Here is a 23,569-nt window from a genome sequence, read left to right as displayed (position 1 = left end):
GGCAGATCTCACACACCCTCAGAGGAGTCGGCCAGAGAACTTCACAACTTAATTTCTTGGTTTTCTAAAAAGGGTCTTACAATCTTATTTCTCCTGCCCAGCAGGAAAGGATTAAGAAAACAAAGGTTGAAATCAACTGCTTCAACTTTCCAGTATAAAAAGAGGAAGTTTTCAGGAAAATCCTGGTAAGTTACACAATCAGTAAACTTTTATATTTTCTGCCGATAGGATGGCTATTTTTTTTAAAACCCAAGCTGTACTTTTTATATAAATACTTGTGTTGGCACAATATTGCTTGCAAAAATGTTGAAAGTAATTAGAAATATTAATAGATATGTATCGACATATTTAACTGAGGCTAAATTTGTATATGCTCTTCTAGAAAGCAATGTACTGTTAAGTGTAGGTGGAGTGGTAAGAACTTTACGGTCCTATAAGGCAGTAAGACAACAGAGAAACAATGCAAAGTTCAGGAATGTAAACGTTAAAGATTGTAAAGGAACTTGTGGTCATGTGCAACTATGTGAAATTCTGTCTTCCATAACTTAAGATGTTACTAGAAGCTTTACATTTAATCAAAGATAGCACTCTCCAAACGCTATTTGTCTTTGTAAGAAGTCTCTTCACATTCTTCTCCCCCACCCCCACCCCGCAATCTGGTTACAAACTGAAAATGGAAACTTAACCAGGAAATGAAACTTAACTTGCATTGTGTGTGGTTTCGTTTCTTCAGACCAGCAGGGGGGGATGTGTAGCCCTTCCAGACTAGCGTCAGGATCCTTCAGAGACTCTCCCTGAAGATCAGCTGAGTCCTACTGAACATAACTGCTGGGAGCATAGATATTTGGGATCCTCTGAGGACCCCCCTGAGATGAGGGTAGGTGGGCACCAACGCTGGACCCTATGCACTCCGGTGATTTGGCACTTCTTGTTCAATACCTAAAGAGAGAAAACAGTAGTTGCTGAAGGATGGCATCCTGTAGTTCCTTTGCTAATAATTAATGTCATTACTGGTAAGATTTGCGTTCACAATTGTTTCAAAACAGGAAGATGAGGGCTCCCAGGAAGCCAGTGTTATGTCAAGTCAGTCTCAAAATTTGTCCACACCAGTCATTTTGATCTTTGCTTAGCCCCAACAATATATATGCAGATGCTCTTATAACCGAAAGGTACAAACTATTTTAAAAGCATTACTGAACATAATAAGTTCAAATTATTATATGTTCAGAACTGCTGTCATGAGAGGAGAGGGAGATTGAGAACCCTTTGACATTATAATCAGTCCGAGATATTATTAAAGAGCTTAGTATATCATGTTAAGACAAGGTATTGTCAATTTTTCCATTTAACAGAAGAAAAGACTCCAGATTTGGGGAATAAATGTCTGTGACCTTAACTGAGAACAGTGTTTCTACCTCCCTGGTATCTAACAGCAGAAGCTGAAGCGAGAGAAAGCTGCCATTTCTTAGGTGGCACAAAGTTATAAAGCACTGGACAGAGCACACAGTGAGTTGCTGGCTGTATAGAGGCATAAAAGCTGTAAGAAGAAGGGATATGCTGCAGAGGGAAATTTCTGATGTGCTGCTTCATTTCTAGAATGTTGGACCTTAACAAATATATTTTTAATAAACTTAAAAAAATTAAAAGGGATGCCAGGCTGGCTTACAGAAGAGCATGTGACTCTTGATCTCGGGGTCACGAGTTCGAGCCCCACACTGGGAGCACAGATTATGAAAAAAAATTTTTTAAATAATGAACTTTAGAATGCTGTGCCTTGGTGAAATTGCTATAATCACTGACTAAAACAAAACAGAAAACCTTGAGTCTGTCCTCTCAGTCTTTAGGATACCCAGAGACAGGGTAGGTGGTTAAATTACTGAAAGAGGACTCTGACTAAGAGAAGTTTCGCAGCAGATCTGCGCAGAGTGTGTCTGTGGGAAGGTGGTAAGTCCCTCACCAGGATCAGCTTTCCAGAGCAGAGGCAGCAGATGAGAACAGCAGAGGTGCTGAGGTTCTGACACTGAGGACCCAGAAAAGAGAAAGAAACATAGTCCAATATGAGAAATGATCTTATCTGGAAACTGTGAGTGACACAGCAGAAATGATACTGGATATTATGAAACTAGGGTAGCTAGAAGTACTAGAGGAGAAAACATACTTATTAATTTTCCTTTCCTTTTGACAAAATTTCCTTTTCCTTCCTTGTGACCAGGTGATTGAAGCTAGAATTAGTTCTGGCCCTTATCAAGCAGCCTAGTAAGCATATATTCCTAGATTTCTGTGTGGGATTCAGGCCGAGGGAAAGCACTGCCCTAGTGAAATGAGCAGTCCCTTAGTCCTTGGACCCACAGACATGGCTAACTCAGGAGCTGCCGAAAATTCATTATTTTAAACTACTCTGAGAAAATGTTACTCATTCAACATGTAGTTGAATGTAGCTTTTTGTTAAAAGCTACTCTGTGCTAACCACTGTAAAATAGTGAATACATGTAAAAACTCCTGGTCCTCATGAAGTACACAGAAATAATGGGTGGGACCAAAAAAGAAACAAGATACATAAGTATGAGTATGTGGAATACTTTATTATGATAAATACTAAGTATATATATTTAAAGAGAAAAAAACAGAGGAAGAACAGGAAATACTGGAGACGGACTAACGTTTTCAGCAGGCTGGCTAACCATGCCTCAATAAGAAGGTGACATGGGATGAAAGACCTGAGCGAAGGGAAGGAGTGAGCCCTGCAGGTATCTGAGGACGTCCCACGGAGTCCAAGCAAGCACAGTGCCAGAAGCAGAAGTAGGTTCTTCCTGCAAGAAACAAGAAGGGGCTGGACCAGCTTTAGAAAGAGAAATGAAAATAAGATGCAGTACCAGAAGGGTAACAGGGTGCCAGGTCATGTGAGGCCTTATAGTTTATAACAAAGAGCTCAGCTCTCACACTGAGTCAAATGGAAAGCCACTGGAGGGATTGAACACAATATTGGCACATGATTTACATTTGAACAGGGTCACGCTGGCTGCTATTTTGAGCCGCCCCCAGCAGGATCAATAATAGCAAGAGTGAAACAAGTGAGGGAGCTGCTCCTGTCATCCAGGAGAGAGGTGGGGTCTTAGATGGATTGGTAGCCATGGAGGTGGTGGCCGGTGGTCAGATGCCAGATGTGTTTTAGAGAGACAACCTACAAGATTTGCTCCACATTGAATGTGAAATGTGGAAGAAGAGAAAGAATGCCTGCAACAGATTTTTGGATGCTTGTTTAATGTATTAAAAGTATTTAAATACAAGAGGAGATGCCATCTTGCTGGAAGATATTCTTTCAAATCTTGTACATGTTTGACTTTTCACAATAAGAAGTTAGGGAAGAGATCTGTCTCATAAAGAGTTCCTAAGCAACAATCCAATCAATTTTCTTGATACCATTTTGTGTTTCCATTTTCTTTGATATCATTTTGTTTTTTGATGTAACAGATTCTCAACAAAAAGCAAAACTGGAAAAGGATCAGATCTGTTCTGCCTACATCTGAATTTCCTCACAATTGCTTTCCAGGACAATACTCTTGCAAAGTTTCAAGAAAAGACAACTAATTTAACAGCTTGAGGTCAAAGTACCTCATGAAGAACTATTTTAAGTTGCTGATATAAAAAGTAAGTTTTCAGAAAAGGCTTTGTGAGTTTCTAATTATTGAAGATATCTGTTTCATCAAATTTCTTTAAAAGCTGTTTTTAAAAATTAAGTCTAAAAAGTAGAGTAGAACTTGGAAAATGAGTATATTTTCAAGTGTACATGAGCTATTTCTAACGAAATGATTCTAAAAGGAATGAGAAATATTCCTGTTTGCACATATATGTATCGCTAGATGTAACTTGCACTGACTGCAGAATTGTTAAAAAAAAAAAAAAAGATTTTTAACGTTTATTTATTTTTGAGAGACAAAGCACGAGCAGGGGAGAGGCAGAGACAGAGAGGGAGACACAGAATCTGAAGCAGGCTCCAGGCTCTGAGCTGTCAGCACAGAGCACAACGCAGGGCTCAAATTCACAAACTGTGAGATCATGATCTAAGTGTAAGTCAGATGCTTAACCGACTGAACCACCCAGGTGCCTCTGCAGAAGTCTTTAAAAAAGAAACCTTCCAACAACCATGGTGCGGAGTGTTTCTAGAAATGGAAGTCTCCAGAGATGAGTCTAGAAAGACCTAAGTGAAATGTTGATCAGAGGATCAGGAATTGAAGCATACCCACCTGTGTAGAAAATTGTAGCCATGTGCAGCTATGGCAACCCCTGTCCTGTATAACCCAAGATGATAACAAAAGTTAGATTAGACCCACCAAAGTTTAATTATTTTATTTTTTAAAATATTTATTTACTTTAGTAATCTCTACATCCAACATGGGGCTTGAACTCACCACCCCAAGATCAAAAGTTGCATGTTCTTCTGACTGATCCAGCCAGGCACCCCTAATCATTTTATTTAAGGTTTTCTTTCACAACTAGCTTGTACAAAGACTATGGGAGGAAATACATCATTTTAACGTGCACTTCCAGAAATGTAACTAGCCTGACTGGCAGTTTCATTTCTGAAGAACAGTAGGCCTGCTGATCCCCAATTGTGTACGTTCTTCCCTAGAGGCAAAGATACCTGTGGGCTGCTGAGACCTAGCTTCCTGGAGACAGGGGTGGGCACCACTGCTTGCCCTAAGAGCTGTTTGGTTTGATCCTTCCTGATCAACCCCAAAGTGAGAAAATAAAAGTTTTCAAGAAATGAGTCCTGGGACACCTGGGTGGCTCAGTTGGTTAAGTGTCAGACTCTTGATTTGAGCTCAGGTCATGTCCCACCGTTTGTGAGATCACAGCCCATATTGGGCTCTGTGTTGATAGTGCAGAGCCTGCTTGGGATTCTCTTTCTTCCTCTCTCTCCCTCTCTCAAGAAAGGAAGGAAGGAAGGAAGGAAGGAAGGAAGGAAGGAAGGAAGGAAGGAAGGAAAGGAGGAAGGAAGGAAGGAAGGAAGGAAAGAAAGAAGGAAAAAAGGAAAAGAAAGAGAAAGAAAGAAAGAAAGAAAGAAAGAAAGAAAGAAAGAAAGAAAGAAAGAAAGAAAGAAAATAGAGAAAGAGAGAGAGAAAGAAAGAGATGGGTCCTGAAATTGGGTACTCATAGGAAAACTCTGGGATTCAAAAATTTCCCAGAACAGAATAAAGGAGAGAGGTCTTCTCCCCAGTTCCAAACAGAGCAACACCTTTCTCCATTTTAGACCTTAAGGTTTTATGTGGTTTTCTTTTTAAGAAGTAGAACAAGAGCAAGAAACAACCAAGACAACACTGGTTCTATCCCTTGCTCCTATACAATGAAAACAGGTTGGCTGAGAGGAGACATAATCAATCATGACATTGTTTTCCTGACAACCCCTTCCCTTTATTTATACTGTGTAACTTCTTGTTATACATAAAGGTCCCCTGTATTTAAAAAAATATGCCAACACTCCAGGATGTAAGTCTAATCAGATAATGTTCAGGAAATGACTTTGTCAGCCTCAGAATAGTGAAATACATTAAAGTTCTAAATAAATAGTAACAAATCATCACCCAAAATGAGGTTGAAAACACACTGGGCCAAAGAATTATACCAAAGCATCATTAAAGCATTTTTGCCCAAATTTTGGTCACCTTGAATTAAATACATGATCCAAGTATGGATCATAGACCATATAAGATGGTTGTATAATTGACAGAATGCAAAATTCATGTGAAAGCATTACCAAATATATAGTAACTTCAGATCATTATGTATCTTCTCAGCTCCCATCACAGCAGTGGGCAGCTGAGAAATTTTTTAATGTTATAAAAGGTCTTCATCTTTGAACAGTAGGGAGCCTGTGAGATAAAGTAGAGATTAAAAACAGATTTGGGGAGGACAGATGCACTTCCGATTTGAGAAGAATGCTCCCATTTCCCTGTGATTCCCAGCAGAATTCAAACAATAAAGGAAAAGATGTCTCCCTAGCAGGTAGCCCAAAGACCAGCCCTTCCACATCCCCACATTACACGTGGACACACACTCCTTTCTGTAGAGTGCTATAGTCTAGTGGGATTGCTATACTTACTGGCTAAATCAGAAGAGAAAATCTAGAGCTTTTCCTTACAATATTTGGGGTACCCAGAGGAGAAGATGAGAAAGGATGCTGACTAAGAGAAGATATTGCCACAAACCTGGACAGAGCACGTCTGTGGAGAATGACAAGAGCATCTCCCAGGAGAGATACCCAGAGATGTGCAGATCTCCTCTCCAGAGCAAGGAGTTAGGGACAGTCCATTCAAAGAACAGAAACTAAAACTAAAATAGAATGTATGAACCTAGTAACAGAAGAAAACTCAAGAACAGTATAGTGGTAGATGTGGTTTTAGGAGCTCAGAGAAGCTCTCTTCTGATTGTTTCAGTTTCCTCGTTGCAATAGAAAGCAGGGTTACAGCGGAAAGAGACAATAGTGAGGAGGTTGCGGAGATTTGATGAGAGAGAAGAATGTGTGAAATAGCCATTTCGGACAGTGAGAGAGTGAATACAGCAGGGAAGCAGAATGGTAGCTTGGAGCATTAACAGTCTGCTGGAGGACAATGGTCATGACTTTAAAGTGAGAGCAGTTGGGACATGCAGGGTCATTGTCCAGCCATGTTCCACCGAGCTGACAGACAGAGAACAAGAGGAGGGAGGAGAGGGCAAGTGATTATAATGAATGAACAAAAAAATTAAGCTAGTTACAAGGGAGAGGCAGTGAGGAGATGCAGTGCCGGAGGCCGTGCCGGCTCCGACAGGTCCAGGGGTCCCTGAAGGATGGACGGTGTCGGCGAAAGAGAGAGTGAGAGAGCCCCGTGATTCTTTCTGATCACCAGGCAGGCATCTCTGTCCTGTCAGTTTTGGTGTCTTTATTTATAGGTTAAATGATAACATGACATCAGAAAAAGGAATTTTTACAATGGATAGCTCTTTGTGATAAGATGCTTTGGAAAGTGTACAGAAGCAGGTTTTACAGAAATATTCTTGCAGAACTATTGCAATTATAGTGAGGTTAAGTAAATCTTATAACTAGAGAATTAGGGTATTCTTAGTAAAAGACAGGATACATATTTGTTCTAAGTTAATAACACTAAGGTTAGGTCATAGGTTAAGTGTATAGATGGGCTAAGAGTCATTCTGTCTGGCTCTCAAATGAATGTTTTTGAGTTGGTTAATAAGTTGTTTGTGGATGCGACATTTGATGCCGAATGTGTGAACACCATGGAGGCCCTAAATGTGTCAGCCTTTTGTTTGTGGGTAATGTTTTAGCTACTCTTATCTGTCCTCATCCCAGCCACCTGTAAGGGAGGGCGTTTGCAGAAAGTAGGCGTTGGGGAAGGGACTGCCATACATCACCAATTAGGAGAAGGTGTAAGTATTAACTTAAGTTCTGCCCTTATCTGTACCTTAACTCTAAATTAGGCTCTTTGTCTCGGGGCCAGGCTCAGTTGTAATTCTTGTGTTCTTAACCCTCTAAGTCTTGGATCTGCAAGGCCCTTAGGAAGAGCCTTTTGACAAGCATCCATAGACCTTTCATCTAAAATCTCTCTTGTAAAGGCAGGAATATGCTTTTCCTTATGAGGTATCTGTGTTCAGAATATTGGTCTGATATGGAATATTGTGAGGCCTGGTCAATACCAGCACAACACGAGCCAGTAGTAGCAGGAGATACCAGTTTTCATTTCTCATGGTAGTAGCTGTGCAAACACTGCCATTTCCTTGCTGTGACTGCCATCCATAGAGGCCGGTGTGGCTCCCGGCAATGCAGGAGGGAGGTACTTGAATCCAAGATGCTGGAAGGCTTGTAGTCATTAGTGATTCTATCAGTTGGCTCGGGCTGCTATAACAAAGTACCGCAAACTGAGTGGCTTAAACCACACAAATATATTATGTCACAGTTCTGGAGGCTGGAAGTCTTCTTTAAGATCAACATGTTGGTGAGGTTCTTTCGTGTGGAGGGCTGTAAATGGGAATGTGTTCCCTGATTTTCCTCTAGCTTCTGGTGGTTTGCTGGCAATATCTGGCGTTCCTTGGCTTATAGATCACCCCAGTCCCTGCCTTCTTCTGCACATGGTGTTCTCCATGTGTGTGTGTGTGCCTCTGTGTCTAAATTTCCCCTTCCTAATAAGATACCAGTCATATTGAATTAGGGCCTACTCTAATGGCTTCATATTAACATCTTCAATGACCCTATGTCCAAAAGGGCTGTGCTCCAAGGAAGTGGGGTGAGGACTTTGTCACATCAGCCTAAACCTGTCAGGAGGCAATAATTAAGCAAGAGTATCTATTGAGATCAAAAATTGTATTTTGGAGTACATAGATTTAGGCAGCAACCCACATAGTGTCCCATTAAGAAAAGTCAGGGGTTTTTAAGGCAAAAAGGGAATGTTCATATACATAATGTTGCTTACAAAGAATTTTTGATTGGAGCATCTCAGTCAGTTAAGCATCCAAGTTCAGCTCAGGTCATGATCTCACAGTTAGAGGGTTCAAGCCCCACATCGGGCTCTGTGCCAACAGCTCTGAGCCTGGACCCTGCTTTAGATTCTGTGTCTCCATCTTTCTCTGCCTTCTCCTGCTTTCTCTCTCTCTCTCTCTCTCTCAAAAATAAATAAACATTAAAAACATTTTTAAAGGGGCGTCTGATTGTCTCAGTCGATTTTGGCTCAGGTCATGATCTCGTAGTTCTTGAGTTCAAGCCCCACATCTGGCTCTGTGCTGACAGTCCAGAGCCTAGGGCCTGCTTCAGATTCTGTGTCTCCCTTTCTCTCTGTCCCTCCCCAATCATGCTGTTTCTCTCTCTCTCTCTCTCAAAAATAAACATTAAACATTTTTTTAATGTTAAAAAAAGAATTTTTGATTGGTTTTGGTGGTAGAAAGCTAATCTTAACTGAATGTAACTGATTGCTAAGGCTATCACTAAGTAAAACCTCTTGGTAGCAAGTAGCAAATTTGGGCTGAGTCCTTGGAATATTTTTGATTTGGCCAGATTTAATTTTTTTAAATGTTTTACTTATTTCTGAGAGAGAGAGTGTGAGCAGGGGAGGGTCAGAGAGAGGGGGAGACCCACAAACGGTGAGATCATGACCTGAGCAGAAGTCGGACTCCCAACCGACTGAGCCACCCAGGCGCCCCATGATTTGGCCAGGTTTAAAAGTTCATGGTTCCACCAGTGAGGACATGTATATGGCCCATCCCCTTAATGGATCCATTTTAAAACCCCTTGACATAAGTGACCTCCTTTCATTTCACCTATCACAAACACATACGTTTTAGGAGGGAGTGGTCATAATTCAACCCATAACAGTTATGATAAGGTCAATGATGTGACTGTAAGAGTGGTGTTGGAGGGAGGTCAAGATCATTAGACAAGAGGCAGTCAAGAGGGAGAAAAGGCCAGTGTATTGAAGGATCATTTGAGCCACCAAAAATTATGACAGGAAGTGTCTGAGGGCATGAGTGCCTCTTCCCTTCAGCTGACAGAAAGGGGGTCAAAATATATTAAAGTGTATAAAAAACAAGTGTTCAGAAAATTCCTAAAGTATGAAACATTTTAAGACTAAATTTAAAAATAATACAGTAGGGGCACCTGGGTGGCTCTGTTGGTTAAACATCAACTTTGGCTCAGGTCATGATCTTGTGGCTCATGAGTTTGGGCTCCTCATCACGTTTGTCTGCTGACAGCACAGAACCTGCTTTGGATCTTCTCTCTCTGCCCCACCTCCCCCGCCCTCTCTCTCTCAAAAATAAATACTTTCTAAAAAGTTTAACAATAATACAGTAGTCATGCTTTTTTGTTCAAGCTTTTCTCCAAAGTGACCTCAAAAAATCTTTCATTAGCTACGTTTCCTGATAACTGCTTCTACCGGTGTTTGTAAACAGGTAAGGCAGGACCAGTACCCCTCCCTTCAGTCTTAACTGAAATGACACTTAGGGCCTCTGCAGAGGAAGCAGAAGGATCAGTGATGAGGCTCCAGGCTCTGCGATGTGTGGAGTCATCTCCTTGTCGGTAATTCCCTCTGCTCTTTGGCAGACCCGGTACCCAGATCTGGGAGCAGGAGCGGGGAGAGAACACTGCAGAGCACCACCGCACCTGTCTCCTTAGACCCTGTAGATAAGGCTTTGGAAGTCTCACCAGGTAGATAGACTCTTCCTTACTCCCTTCACTCTGCCCGCCAGACTTGCTCCTTCTGCCTGCTTCCCACCCTACTCCCAAGCCCCGCTTTAACTTCACCTGCCCAAGGCCCCCACTTTCCTGCTAGGGACATTCCTCTCTTCCTCACAGATCCCAGTCCTTTGGCCCTTATTGTGTCTTACACAAAGCACGATCACAATTTATTATAAGCTGTTTTGAATGTATGTGTGTGGGGCATTTTTTTCTATTTTAAATTTGCTCCATTGGACTATAAGTACTATGAAAAACTTCACGCCTCTTTTGGTTACCACTATTTTTCTTGAGCATGATGCCTAATAGGTGCTCAATAAAAATTAGTTGAGTGAATAAACCGATGATATTTATCTCTGGTTGTGATATGTGCGCTAATTCTTATGGAAACTCTAAGACCTCTTGGATCTACACTGTAAAGTGAATTCAGATGGAATTGGCCATCTGAAATACGTTTATAATGTTCGTTGTGCCAGTAGCTCAAAGTTCTGCTAATTGGCTCAGGATTAGGTGTGTCCTGCAGACTGAAGGCAAAGTGAAATCATATGGTATTTGTCTTTCTCTGACTGACTTATCTTGCTTATCATACTACTCTCTAATTCCATCCGTATTGTTACAAATGGAAATATTTCATTTTTTATGGCTGAGTAATATTTCATTTTATATATATATATAAATGTATATATATATATAAATGTATATATATATACACCACTTCTTTATCCATTCATCATTTGATATACTTGAGCTACTTCCATAGTTTGGCTATTGTAGGTAAACTTGCTATAAATATTAGGGTACATTTATCCCTCTGAATTAGTAGTTTTGTATTCTTTGAGTAAATACCTAGTAGTGCAATTTCTGGGTTGTAGAGCAGTTCTATTTTTAACTTTTTGAGGAACATCCATACTGTTTTCCAGAGTGGCTGCACCAATGTGCATCCCCACCAACAGTGCAAAATGGCTCCCATTTCTACACATCCTTGCCAATACCTATTGTTACTTGTGTTGTTAATTTCAGCCATTTTGACAGGTGTGAGGGAATATCTGACTGTAGTTTTGATTTGTATCTCCTGATTATCAATGATGTTGAGCATCTTTTCATAGGTCTGTTGGCCATCTGGAACATCTTCTTTGGAAAAATATCTATTCATATCTTTTGCCCATTTTAGATTTTGCATTTTTGGGGTGTTGAGTTCTATGAAGTTCTTTATAGATTTTTGGATACTAACATTTTATAAGATGTCACTTGCAAATATCCATTCCCATTCCATATTTACCTTTTAGTTTTGTTGATCATTTCCTTTGCTGTGCAGAAGCTTTTTATTTTGATGAAGTCTCAATAGTTTATTTTTACTTTTGTTTCCCTTGCCTCAGGAGACAGATATAGAAACAAGTTGTTACGGCCGATGAAAAAGAAGTTACTGCTTGTGCTTTTCTCCATAATTTTTATGGTTTCAGGTTTCACCTTGAGGACTTTAATCCATTTTGAGTTTATTTTTGTTTGGCGCAACAAAGAGGTCAAGTTTCATTCTTTTGCATGTGGCTGTCCAGTTTTCCCAGCACCATATATTGAAGAGACTTTTTCCCATTGGATACTCTTTCTTGCTTTTTTTTTTTTGAAGATTAACTGAGCATATAATTGTGGGTTTATATCTGGGTTTTTTATTCCATTCCATTGATCTAGTGTCTATTTTTGTACCAGTACCATACTGTTTTGATCACTATAGCTTTGTAATATAACTTAAAGTCCAGAATCGTGATGCTTCCAGCTTTGTTTTTTCTTTTTCAACATTGCTTTGGCTATTTGGGGTCTTTTGTGGTTCCATACAAGAGATTTTTTTTAATTTGAGAGAGGAAGAGTGTGCAAGTGGGGGGAGCAGGACATGAGAGAGAGAATGAATCTCAAGCAAACTCCATGCTCAGCATGAAGCCAAACATGGGGCTTGATCCACAATGTAGGGATCATGACCTGAGCCAATATTAAGAGTTGGATGCTCAACTGACTGAGCACCAGGCATCCCAGTTCCATACAAATTTTAAGATTATTTGTTCTAATTCTGTGAAAAAATGCTGTTGGTATTTGACAGGGATTGCATTAAATGTGTAGATTGCTTTGAGTTGTATAGACGTTTTAACAATATTTGTTTTTCTAGTCCATGAGCATGGAATGTCTTTCCTTTTGTTGTTGTTGTTGTTGTTGTTGTTGTTCACCTTCAATTTCTTTCATTATTGCTTTACACTTTTCAGAGTACAGGTTTTTCTACCTGTTTGGTTAGGTTTATTCCTAGGTATCTTACTGGTTTGGTGCAATTATAAATGGGATTTATTTTCTCTTTCTGCTGCTTCATTATTGCTGTATAGAAATGCAACATATTTTTGCACATTGATTTTGTATTCTGCAACTTTATTGAATTCTATTTATCAGTTCTAGCAGTTTTTTGGTGAAGTCTTTCAGATTTCTGTATAGAGTATCATGTCATATGCAAGTAGTGAAAGTCTTACTTCTTTATTACAGATTTAGATGCCTTTTATTACTTTATGTTGTCTAATTCCTGTTGCTAGGACTTCCAGTAGTATGTTAAATAACTGGTGAGAGTGGACATCTCTGTGTTGTTCCTGACTGCAGAGGAAAAGCTCTCAGTTTTTCCCCACTGAGGATGATATTAGCTGTCAGGTTTTCATATGTGGCTTTTATTATGTTGAAGTATGTTCCCTCTAAACCTACTCTGTTGAGGTTTTTATCATGAATGGGTGTTATATCTTGTACCAAACAATTATTTTTTTTGTGTCTATTGAAATGATCATATGGTTCTTATCCATTCTTTTCTTAATGTGGTATACCACATTGATTGATTTGCAAATATTGAACCACCTCGCAACCCAGGAATAAATTCCACTTGATCATGGTGAATGATCTGGGCCCTTTCTCTTTTCTTTTTGATAAGTCTGGCTAGAGGTTTATTTATTAATTTTTTCAAAGAACAGCTCCTGATTTCATTGATCTGTTCTATTGTTTAAGTTTCTATATCATTTATTTCTGCTCTAATCTTTATTATTTCCTTCCTTCTGCCAGCTTTAGGCTTTGTTTGTTGTTCTATTTATAGCTGCTTTAGGTGTAAAATTAGGTTGTTTATTTGAGATTTTTCTTGCTTCTTGAGGTAAGCCTGTATTGTATATACTTCCCTCTTAGGACCACTTTTGCTACATTCCAAAGACTGTTTAAGATTTGATTTTCATTTGTTTCCATGTATTCTTCAATTTCTTGTTTTATTTCCCAGTTGACCCATTCATTGTTTACTAGCATGCTGTTTAGCCTCCATGTATTTGTGATCTTTCCAATTTTTTTCTTGTAGTTGTCTTCTAGTTTCATAGTGTCATGGTCAGAAAAAGTGTGTAGTATCATTTCAGTCTTATTGTATTTGTTGAGGTCTGTTTTGTGACCTAATATGTGATCTTTTCTGGAGGATGTTCTGTGAGCACTTGAAAGAATGTGTATTCTGCTCTTTTGGGTCAATTTCTGGGATCGTTAGGATGATTTTATAGTTATCTAGTTGTATTCATGAGACATGATGAGCCTAGGGTCCTCTTACTCTGCTGCCATCTTCCTCTCCTTTCTTTTTTTTTTTTTAATAGTTTATTATCAAGTTGGTTTCCATATAACACCCAGTGCTTGTAGTTTTGATTTATAGTTCCCTGATGATAAGTGATGATGAGCATCTTTTCATATGTCTGTTGGCCAACTGTATGTCTTCTTTGGAGAAATGTCTGTTTATGTCTTCTTTCCATTTTTAGTTGGATTATTTGCTTTTATTTTTGTAATGACTCATATAAGCTCTTTATATATATTTGGATATGAGCCCATTATCAAATACGTCATTTGCAAATATCTCCTCCCATTCAGTAGGTTGTCTTTTAGTTTCATTGATTGTTTCCTTTGCTGTACAGAGCTTTTTATTTTGATGGAGTCCCAATAGTTAAGTTTTGCTTTTGTTTCCCTTGCCTCAGGAGATATGTCTAGAAAAATGTTGCTACATAGGCTGAAATAGTTTTAACAAATTTAAAAACTCATACTATTTTTTTACCTAATTTCAGTCAGGCCAGGCCAGTATGAACTACAGCTAACTCTTTTGGTATCTCTGAGAGCCACAAGAATTAGTCAACCAAATTGATTTCCCTAACATTCCGCTATCACATCCCTTTCTGCCTCGGTGGCCTAACAGCTTGAGTTCCTAAAGACAGGAGGTGATGAGGTAGCTGATTGCTTCATTACTATGTAACAAAGATGGCCATCTTCCTCACTGAGAAAGGAGTTTTCTGTTCCCCAACCTCCCATCTCCACTTATCTGGTTTTATATTTTAAAGTTTATTTGCAGTACTCAGCTATGGGAATCAATGCCTTGTTACTTAAAATTCTGGTTTTAAATTACAAAAACCCTGGTGTACTTGGGTGGCTCAGTCACGTGAGCTTCCAACTTTGGCTCAGGTCATGATCTCGTGGTTCATGAGTTCCAGCCCCACATCAGTCTCTGTGCTGACAGCTCCAAGCCTGGAGGCTGCTTCAGATTCTGTGTTTACCTCTCTCTCTTTCTGCCCTGACCCACTCACACACACACTCTCTCTCTCTCTCTCTCTCTCTCAAATATTAATTTAAGAAAACATTTTTAAAAAGTTACAAAAACCCAACTTTCACCAAGTTAAGCCTAAAAGGGATAAAAGGGAAAATTACTATATGGATAAAGGTGTATGTCACCCTAATTGGAAGCTACTACTCATTTCATAATCACAATTATAATCATCTCGGAAACAAGAGCACTAATTGGGACTACAAAACATTAAAAATATGTATCAACTAGTTTTAAGAGTCATCCTTGAACAATATTTTATATATGTTGTTTATATAAAATTATATACATAATTGACTATGCAATTTCAATGGTAAAGCATATTACTAAAATGCTTATCGTATTACTTTCTCCAAGGTAAAAACAGCAAGCTTGAAATGAGTGAAAAAGTAAAGCTACCTGAAATGACCAACAACTGGACCAAAGAGCATGTGAAACAATGGGTAACCGAAGACCTTAAGGTTGATGAGAGATATGGGCAGATTCTGCTCAATGAAGAAGTAACTGGATTAGTCCTGCAGGAATTAACTGAGATGGACCTTAGAGAAATGGGGCTACCACGGGGTCCAGCACTTGTGATAAAACGTAAATATGACAAACTGAATAACATGTACCTTGAAAGTAACAATCAGGATTCTGGACAATTAGATCATACAAAACCATCCCAAGAAGAACACCCAAAAAAGCCACAACAGACGAAAAAGGAAGATGAGAAAACAGTGTTATCCAATTTTAATCATGATCTCAGAGAGACCAGAGATACCAAAAACCAAGAATCAATTCTTACAAAAGAAGATGCATTAGATGAAGGCAAAACCACGGAAGACCAAAATGAGGATAAGCTAAAAACTGAACAGTTGACTTGTATGCCATATCCTTTTGATCAGTTCCATAATAGCCAGCGTTACATAGAACATAGTATTCTACAACCTGAAACTGGCCCACTCAATCTCATAGACCCAACACATGAATTCAAAGCCCTTACTAATACAGAAGCAGCCACGGAAAAGGACATTAAGATGAAATTTAGCAATGAAGTCTTCCGATTTGCATCAGCTTGTATGAATTCACGCACCAATGGCACCATTCATTTTGGAGTCAAGAACAAACCCCATGGACAAATCGTTGGTGTGAAAGTCACCAGTAAAGATGCCTTCATTGACCACTTCAATAATACGATCAGACAGTACTTTGAAGCTGAGGTCAATGTAGCCAAGTCGTGCATTCGGGAACCAAGGTTTGTGGACGTTTTACTGCAGAACAATACACCATCTGATAGATTTGTCATAGAAGTAGATGTTATTCCAAAACACTCCGTATGTGAAGAAAAGTATTTCTTAATCAGGATGCAAAGTTGTAAAAATGAAACGTGGAAACCAAACCAAGATCTTTCACTGTTTGTGAGAGATGGGGCCAGCTCTAAGGATATCCTGGCCAATGTCAAGCAACGGGATATAGCTTACAAAGAATTTTTACAAAATCTAAAGTCCCTAACAGCATCTAGAAAAGAAGCTGAAGAAGAATATGAGGTGAAAGCAAAAAAGAAGGAGAGTGAAGGACAAAAGCTTGTCAAACTTCTCATAGGCAACCGAGATTCACTGGATAATTCATACTATAGCTGGTACATTCTTGTAACAAATAAATGCCATCCAAACCAAACAAATAACTTAGATTTTCTAAAGGAAATGAAATGGTTTGCTGTGTTGGAGTTTGATCCTGAATCTGTGAGCAAGGGGGTGGCCAAAGCTTACAAAAAAAGCCGAGTTGCAAATCTTCACTTTCCAAATCAATTTGAAGAAAAGACAAATAACATAAGGGAGAAAATTTCTAGTTTGAATCTTTACCAGCAGCCCAGCTGGATCTTCTGCAATGGCAGATCAGACTTGAAAAATGAGAGCCATAAGCCTCTAGAGCCACACTTATGGCATAGAGAAAGAGCTTCTGAGGTCAGGAAGCTGATTTTATTTCTCACAGATGAAAATATAATGACAAGAGGGAAATTTCTGGTAGTGTTTCTATTACTCTCTCCAGTGGAAAGCCCAGGAGATCCCATCATTGAAACTTTCTGTGCTTTCTACCAAGCTCTCAAAGGAATGGAAAATATACTATGTATCTGTGTAAACTCACAGATTTATCAACGATGGAAAGATCTGCTACAAACAAGACTGACAATGGCAGATGAATTAACAAACCACAGTATTTCCACTTTAAATTTAGAACTGATAAACAGTACTATTCTTAAACTAAAACCAGTGACTCAGTCATCAAGAAGATTTTTGCCTTCCCATGGATTTTCTTCCGTTATCTTAGAGAAAAAGGAAGAGGATATCTTGACTGCACTGGAAATCCTCTGTGAAAATGAGTGTAAAGACACAGACATAGAGAAAGATAAAGCTAAATTCCAAGAATTTAAGACCTCAAAAGAGGAACACTTTTATCGAGGTGGCAAAGTATCCTGGTGGAACTTCTATTTTTCTTCTGAAAACTATTCTTCAGCTTTTGTCAAAAGGGATAGTTATGAAAAGCTTAAAGATCTGATACAATGCTGGGCAGACTCTCCTAAACCAGTATTTGCAAAAATTATTAATCTCTATCATCATCCAGGCTGTGGGGGTACTACATTAGCTATGAATGTCCTCTGGGACTTAAAGAAAAACTTTAGATGTGCTGTGTTAAAAAACAAAACAACTGATTTTGCAGAAATTGTAGAACAAGTGACCAAACTGATTACCTATAAGGCAACCAGCTATGAAGACTACTTTCCTGTACTTCTCCTTGTGGATGATTTTGAAGACCAAGAAAGTGTTTATGTCCTACAGAATGCCATTGATTCCATTTTAGCAGAGAAGGGCTTGAGATATGAAAAGACACTGGTAATTATCCTCAACTGCATGAGATCCCAGAATCCTGATGAGACTGCAAAATTAGCAGACAGTGTTGCACTAACCTACCAACTTTCTCCCAAGGAACAAAGAGCTTTTGAGGCTAAACTGGAAGAAATTGAAAAGGAACACAAGAACTGTGAAAACTTTTATTCCTTCATGATCATGAAAAGCAATTTTAACAAAAACTATATAGAAAAGGTAGTCAGGAATATCCTAAAAGGACAGAATGTTGACAGCAAGGAAGCACAACTCATCTCTTTCCTGGCTCTACTCAACTCTTATGTTACTGATTCTACAATTTCAGTGTCACAGTGTGAAATATTTTTGGGAATCATATACACTAGTACACCCTGGGAACCTGAAAGCCTAGAGGACAAGATGGGAGCCTATTCTACACTTCTAATAAACACAGAAGTTGCAGATTTTGGGAGATACATAGGTGTGCGCATCATTCATCCTTTGATTGCCATTTCCTGTCTGAAAGAACTGGAAGAAAGCTATAATTTGACTAAATGTCAAATTGCATTGAAGATCTTAAATGAGAATTTATTCTATATTTCTGGAATAGGAAGAGAAAAATTTCAACATGATGTGCAAACTCTTCTGCTTACAAGACAGCGCAAGGAGTATGGAGATGAAACAGATACTCTGTTTGCCCCGTTAATTGAAGCTTTAAAGAACGAAGAAATTGAAAAGGTTTTGGAGGCAGGGAGTATTCGATTCCCACAAAATGCATTCATTTGTCAGGCCTTAGCAAGATATTTCTACATTAAAGAAAAGAATTTTAACATTGCTCTGGATTGGGCAAATCAGGCCAAGAAGAGAGCATCTAAAAATTCCTATATCTCAGATACACTTGGTCAAGTCTACAAAAGTCAAATCAAATGGTGGTTGGATGAAAAGAAGAACTCCAAGGATATTACTGTTGATGATCTAACATATCTCCTGGAAGCTGCTGAAAATGCCTCAAGAGCTTTCAAAATATCCCAAGAGCAAACTGAGAGGAAAGGTTATGAAAGAGAGGGCTGGGCACCACAGAAGTTTCAAAGAAAATATGACACGTACAACACAGCCTGTTTCTTGGGTGAAATTGAAGTTGGTCTTTACACTATTCAGATTCTCCAGCTCACTCCCTATTTCCTCAAAGAAAGTGAATTATGTAAAAAAGCCATGGTAGAATTTTTATCAGGAAAGGGAATTACTCCCATAAATCCAAAATGTGAATATTATTTCGCTCTTAGCAAGTTCACACCCTACTTACAAAATTTACAATCAGATTTGAAAAGGTGCTTTGACTTCCTTAATGATTATATGGTTCTTCTGGAAATGAGGAACGCCCAAAAAGAAATAGTTGAAATCTCATTAAGCAAAAAAGTCACTCGTTATTTCAAGAAATACATGCAACTTTTCTGCCATTTGGATCTCAGTTCACTAGAGGGCAAAGAGAGTCCGTTTCTCCAAGAAGAGAAATGCAGGAAAGGCTTAGAAGCTTTGAGAGCAGATAGGTTTTCTGGACTCCTGGAATATCTTAATCCCAATCACAAAGATGCTGCAAACAATATGGAAAATATAGTGAACAATTATTCTTTCCTACTGAAGCAAAACCCAAGTAAACAGATGACAAAGGAGAAACTAAATTTCATTTTAGCCAACATTATTCTTAACTGTCTAAAACCCCACTCCAAATCCATTCAACCACTTACCACACTGAAAAAACAGCTCCGAGAAGTGTTGAGAGTCACAGTAGTAAGTCATCAATGTCCAGATTCTTATTTTTTGGCCTGCCTTCTGTTCTGGCCAGATAACCAAGAGCTAGATGAAGATTCCAAACTAATGGAAAAGTATGTTTTATCCTTAAACAGAACCTTCAAGAGACAGTACAGGAGCATGTGCAGGTCCAAGCAGGCAAGCACATTTTTTTATCTGGGGAAGAAGAAGGGTCTCCACAGTCTTGTTCACAAGGCCGAGATAGAGCAATACTTCAGCAAAGTACAAAATATAAATTCCCTTGGGCAGAGTGGTGACGTTTGGAAAAAAAAAGAAGTCAAAGACCTCCTGTGTCGTCTAACTGGTCAGGCTGAAGGCAAGCTAATCTCTATGGAATATGGAACGGAGAAGAAAATTAAAATACCAGTAACACCTGTTTATTCAGGTCCACTCAGAAGTGGTGGGAACATAGAAAGAGTATCCTTCTACCTAGGATTTTCCATGGAAGGCCCTCTGGCATATGACATAGAAGTAATATAAGAAAACATATTAACTCAAATATGTTTATTCATCTCTCTCTCTCTGATTTTATTCCCTCTCTCCATTCCCATGGCATTTTAATAACATTATTGGCTAATCTGCAATCACGGATTCTGCATTTATCTCCCTGAATGTATTGCAAAGCTTTTCGAAGGCATTAAGTATATCTATACAGAATTTGGTACACAGCAGAGTTGACTGTTCAGTGTTTTAAATACACATTTCAGATGTATATTCAGTTGGTATCCACTGGTCACATCATAACTGTCTATAGGTCAATAAAATCTGTTTTGATTATATCACTCATGAATATTCTGAATTGTGAATTATTCATTCACTGTGAAAGCAGAGATTTAAATAAGATAAATATTAAAGGAAAAGCCCTTCCTCAGTTTTTAGAAATCAGACCCATAGAGCCACACCAGAGTATCATCTTGGTATGGAAGTTAAATATTTTGTTCTCCTCTTCCATCTACCTTTCCACCTATCCATATAAATACACAATTCCTTGTACCCCTTGCCCTTCTCCCAACTTCCTGCTTCAGGAGGGGAAAGGGAACAGAAAACAAAGTGGTCACAAGCTTGAACTCCCTTTGCCTTCTTGCTCCCATTTACAGATAAATCTGTTTCTACAGCCATTTTTGCTTCCCGTCAACATAGTCTTATCTCCACCTATTCTTTACAGCCCATCTCCGCTGGCTTCTTTTTTCCATTCACTGCTCTCCTTTCTCTTTTGACTTCTCAACCTGTACTATATACACATTGTTCTCTGTCAAATATTCTGTTATTTTCATCCAACATTTTCCATATGACTATTCTGATTTGTCCATCACAACTCAGTTTGAATCAACTTCACCAGGAAGTCTTCCCTGACCCTAGAGGCCCTGCCTGATTAGATGACTTCCTCATGGCAGTGTGTGTTCCCAACTTTCCAGTGCCAGGAATGCAATCCTAGAGGCTTGATCCCAGACTTAAACCAAGCAGAACAGCCTCAAACAGCATTCCAGAGCTTGGATTTTAAGAGAGATCCATTGCGTATAAAGCAAAACACACACTAATGTAGATTAAATCAAATACTTCACAAATACATGTTTATTTATCTACTTCTTCATATCTCCTGAAAACATAACTTAGATATTCCAGGTTGTAAAACCAAACCAATTCCTCTTGTCATCTAGATATCTATTCCCTATCAGGGTCCTTTTTACCAGTATTTCTTTAAAACTCTGGGAAATGTTCACATGGTCCACAAACATGACCCTGTTGCTAGAAGCCACATCTGCTGCTGATCTTGCTCCAAACTGCTGCCTCCCCTTTCTGCAGTCCATGTGGTAGCACACTCTTCCAAGTGTTCACACATCCCTGGACACAGGCTGGACCCTTAAACCTTCATAGCGCTACAACATTTAGCAACACTTAACTAACAGCTTGACTTAAGAGAAAAAATGTTCTAATAGAAGGAAGAAAAATTGTTAAATATTCCTGTTATCCATGAATATCCTTCAGAGTTCAAAGGCCCAGCTCCTCTACAAGGTTTTATAGGGGCCTTTTCTTTTCTCAACCCACTTTCAACAGCCGCATCAGAGGGTGGCCCTTGCTCAGCTCTTTCACCTGAGAAACCCCTAAACAGGAATCATTAACTTAGAGATTAAGCTACCAACCCTCTGAGGTCCCTGGAAAGAATTCCATTTTTTCTGAAAGATATATAATATGCAGAGATGTCATTCACCCTCAAGGAAGACTGAGTTTTACATTATCAGGCAGAGAAGTTCGACTCCCTATTTCAGAACAGATTCTTCGCTTTACTCTTCTAGAGTCCAAGAGCCCATTAAAATGCTTTTCCCAAAACAAATGCCTACTCTTCCTTCGAAGGTGAAGTTGTGTTCTATCTGCAGAAAATCATGAACATTTATAGTAGCCTTAAATTCTAGTTTACTGTATCTCTACCATCTATGTTTCAAATATATTGGATCCAATTTTTCTCAGAGAACTCATTAAAAATAAAGACACTAATTTTAAATGAATTCTTTCCTTCAAACGCCCTCCTTTTTTTCTCCCCCATTTTTTTTTAAGTTGCCAACAGGGAAAACTGAGAGTAAAAACAAACAAACAAAAAAAAACTGAGAGTAAAAACAAAAAAAAATGTTGGATTTTTTTAAAATGAGCATTTTTTGGTTTGTGATACTCTGTGCTTCCTCGGCTCTCTACTCACAAGGACTCAGTACCCTCATGTCATCTCTTGCTTGTTCAGGGTTCCACCTAGTTCATAAATCACTAGCCCTACACACATAGATAAATTAACTCACAACTAATACAGCAAATTATGGCCCCAGTGGTCTTCTTAACTTGGAAAGATGATACCACAACAGCCAGTGATTAACCAAGACAACCAAGGGGAAAAGCTCATACTTAGAAAATAGACAGGCTTACAATGCAAGCCTAACGGTGCCAGGCATTCATCAAGTTAGTGTCTACAGGTAAGTCAGAACCCTGGTTTCCCCATTTGTTTGTTTGTCTTTTATAGTTGGTACAGATACATTTAATTAAAGTGAAGCAGAATTTTAAACAAGGTAAAGAAAATTCTGAGTTATAAACTTAGAAACTATGTTTACACCCTTGGGTTTATATCTATTTTTGCTATGAATTTGTGGTTGATCCAAGTCAAGTTACCTGCTGATTTTAATCTCAATATACCAATTTGCAAATTTATCTTACTGGGGTTTTATGAAAATTTTGTAAGGTTTTAAGTTATATTTTTCTATATGAGTGTGCTTATATTTTTGTTATGGCTGTAATTCTACCTATAGTAAAAATGACCAGTAAGTAAAATGAAAAGTAAAGAAAATGATGATTATTGTTAAACTAATCCAGTACTTGGAACTTAATTCAAATTTGAATTGAATGGAGTTAAGTAATTTGTGCTTTTTATATACAGTTAAACAAGTAGAACTTTCCGTTCCTCTTGAAGATAACATTTCTCAAACATGGGAAGTTGTTTCACATCCCTCGACTTTTCTTATTTTCAATGTCATTATTTGTCCTTATCATTTCATTTTATATATTTTTTCATCATGATAAATGTACTCTTTAATCCCCACTGCCTATTTCCCATATTCCTCCATTCACTTCCCCTCTGGTAACCATCAGTTTGTTCTCTTTAGTTAAGAGTCTATTTCTCGGTTTCTCTCTGTCTCTCTTTTTCTTTGCTCATTTTGTTTCCTGGTTTCCTCATTTGTAAGATGAGGAAAATAAACTTTACAAGTATCTGATGAGGATTAAACTGGACAGCTTAAGTCATATGTCTGGCACATACGTGCAACCAACAGCACAATCAATTTGTGATTGTAATGAGAACAGTCTCATCACCCCCAAAAGAAACCCTGTACCCAGTAGCAGTCAATCATCATTTACCACTCCCCTAGCCATTGTCAACCCCTAATCTTCTCTCTGTCTCTGAATGGATTTACCTGTTCTGGACTTTTCATGTAAATGGAGTAATAGAATATGTGGGCTGTTTGTGTGTGTGTATGTGTGTGTGTGTGTGTGTGTGTGTGTGTGTGAATGGCTTCTTTCACTTTGTATGTTTTCAAGGTTCATCCA

The 23,569-nt window shown here is 38.6% G+C and overlaps 1 protein-coding gene across 2 annotated transcripts; it reads left to right on the top strand.

Annotated features, from left to right (window-relative positions):
• Positions 1 to 20,279, top strand: SAMD9L (sterile alpha motif domain containing 9 like). 2 transcript variants are annotated; one of them, XM_039255438.1, is made up of 3 exons: positions 1 to 185; positions 3,472 to 3,648; positions 15,195 to 20,279. In XM_039255438.1, exon 3 carries the CDS (start codon positions 15,215 to 15,217, stop codon positions 19,967 to 19,969), a length of 4,755 nt encoding a protein of 1,584 aa, XP_039111369.1. In that variant the 5' UTR covers positions 1 to 185; positions 3,472 to 3,648; positions 15,195 to 15,214; the 3' UTR covers positions 19,970 to 20,279. The 2 variants fall into 2 exon arrangements, with proteins under 2 accessions (XP_039111369.1, XP_039111370.1); XM_039255439.1 differs by lacking the exon at positions 3,472 to 3,648.
• Positions 20,280 to 23,569: the final 3,290 nt, after the last annotated feature.

The sequence above is a fragment of the Hyaena hyaena genome, unplaced genomic scaffold (assembly GCF_003009895.1).
Source record: "Hyaena hyaena isolate Hyena2069 unplaced genomic scaffold, ASM300989v1 scaffold_528, whole genome shotgun sequence".
NCBI lineage: Eukaryota > Metazoa > Chordata > Mammalia > Carnivora > Hyaenidae > Hyaena > Hyaena hyaena.
Note: the sequence above shows the minus strand (reverse complement) of the source record. Positions and strands in the feature narration are given on the sequence as shown.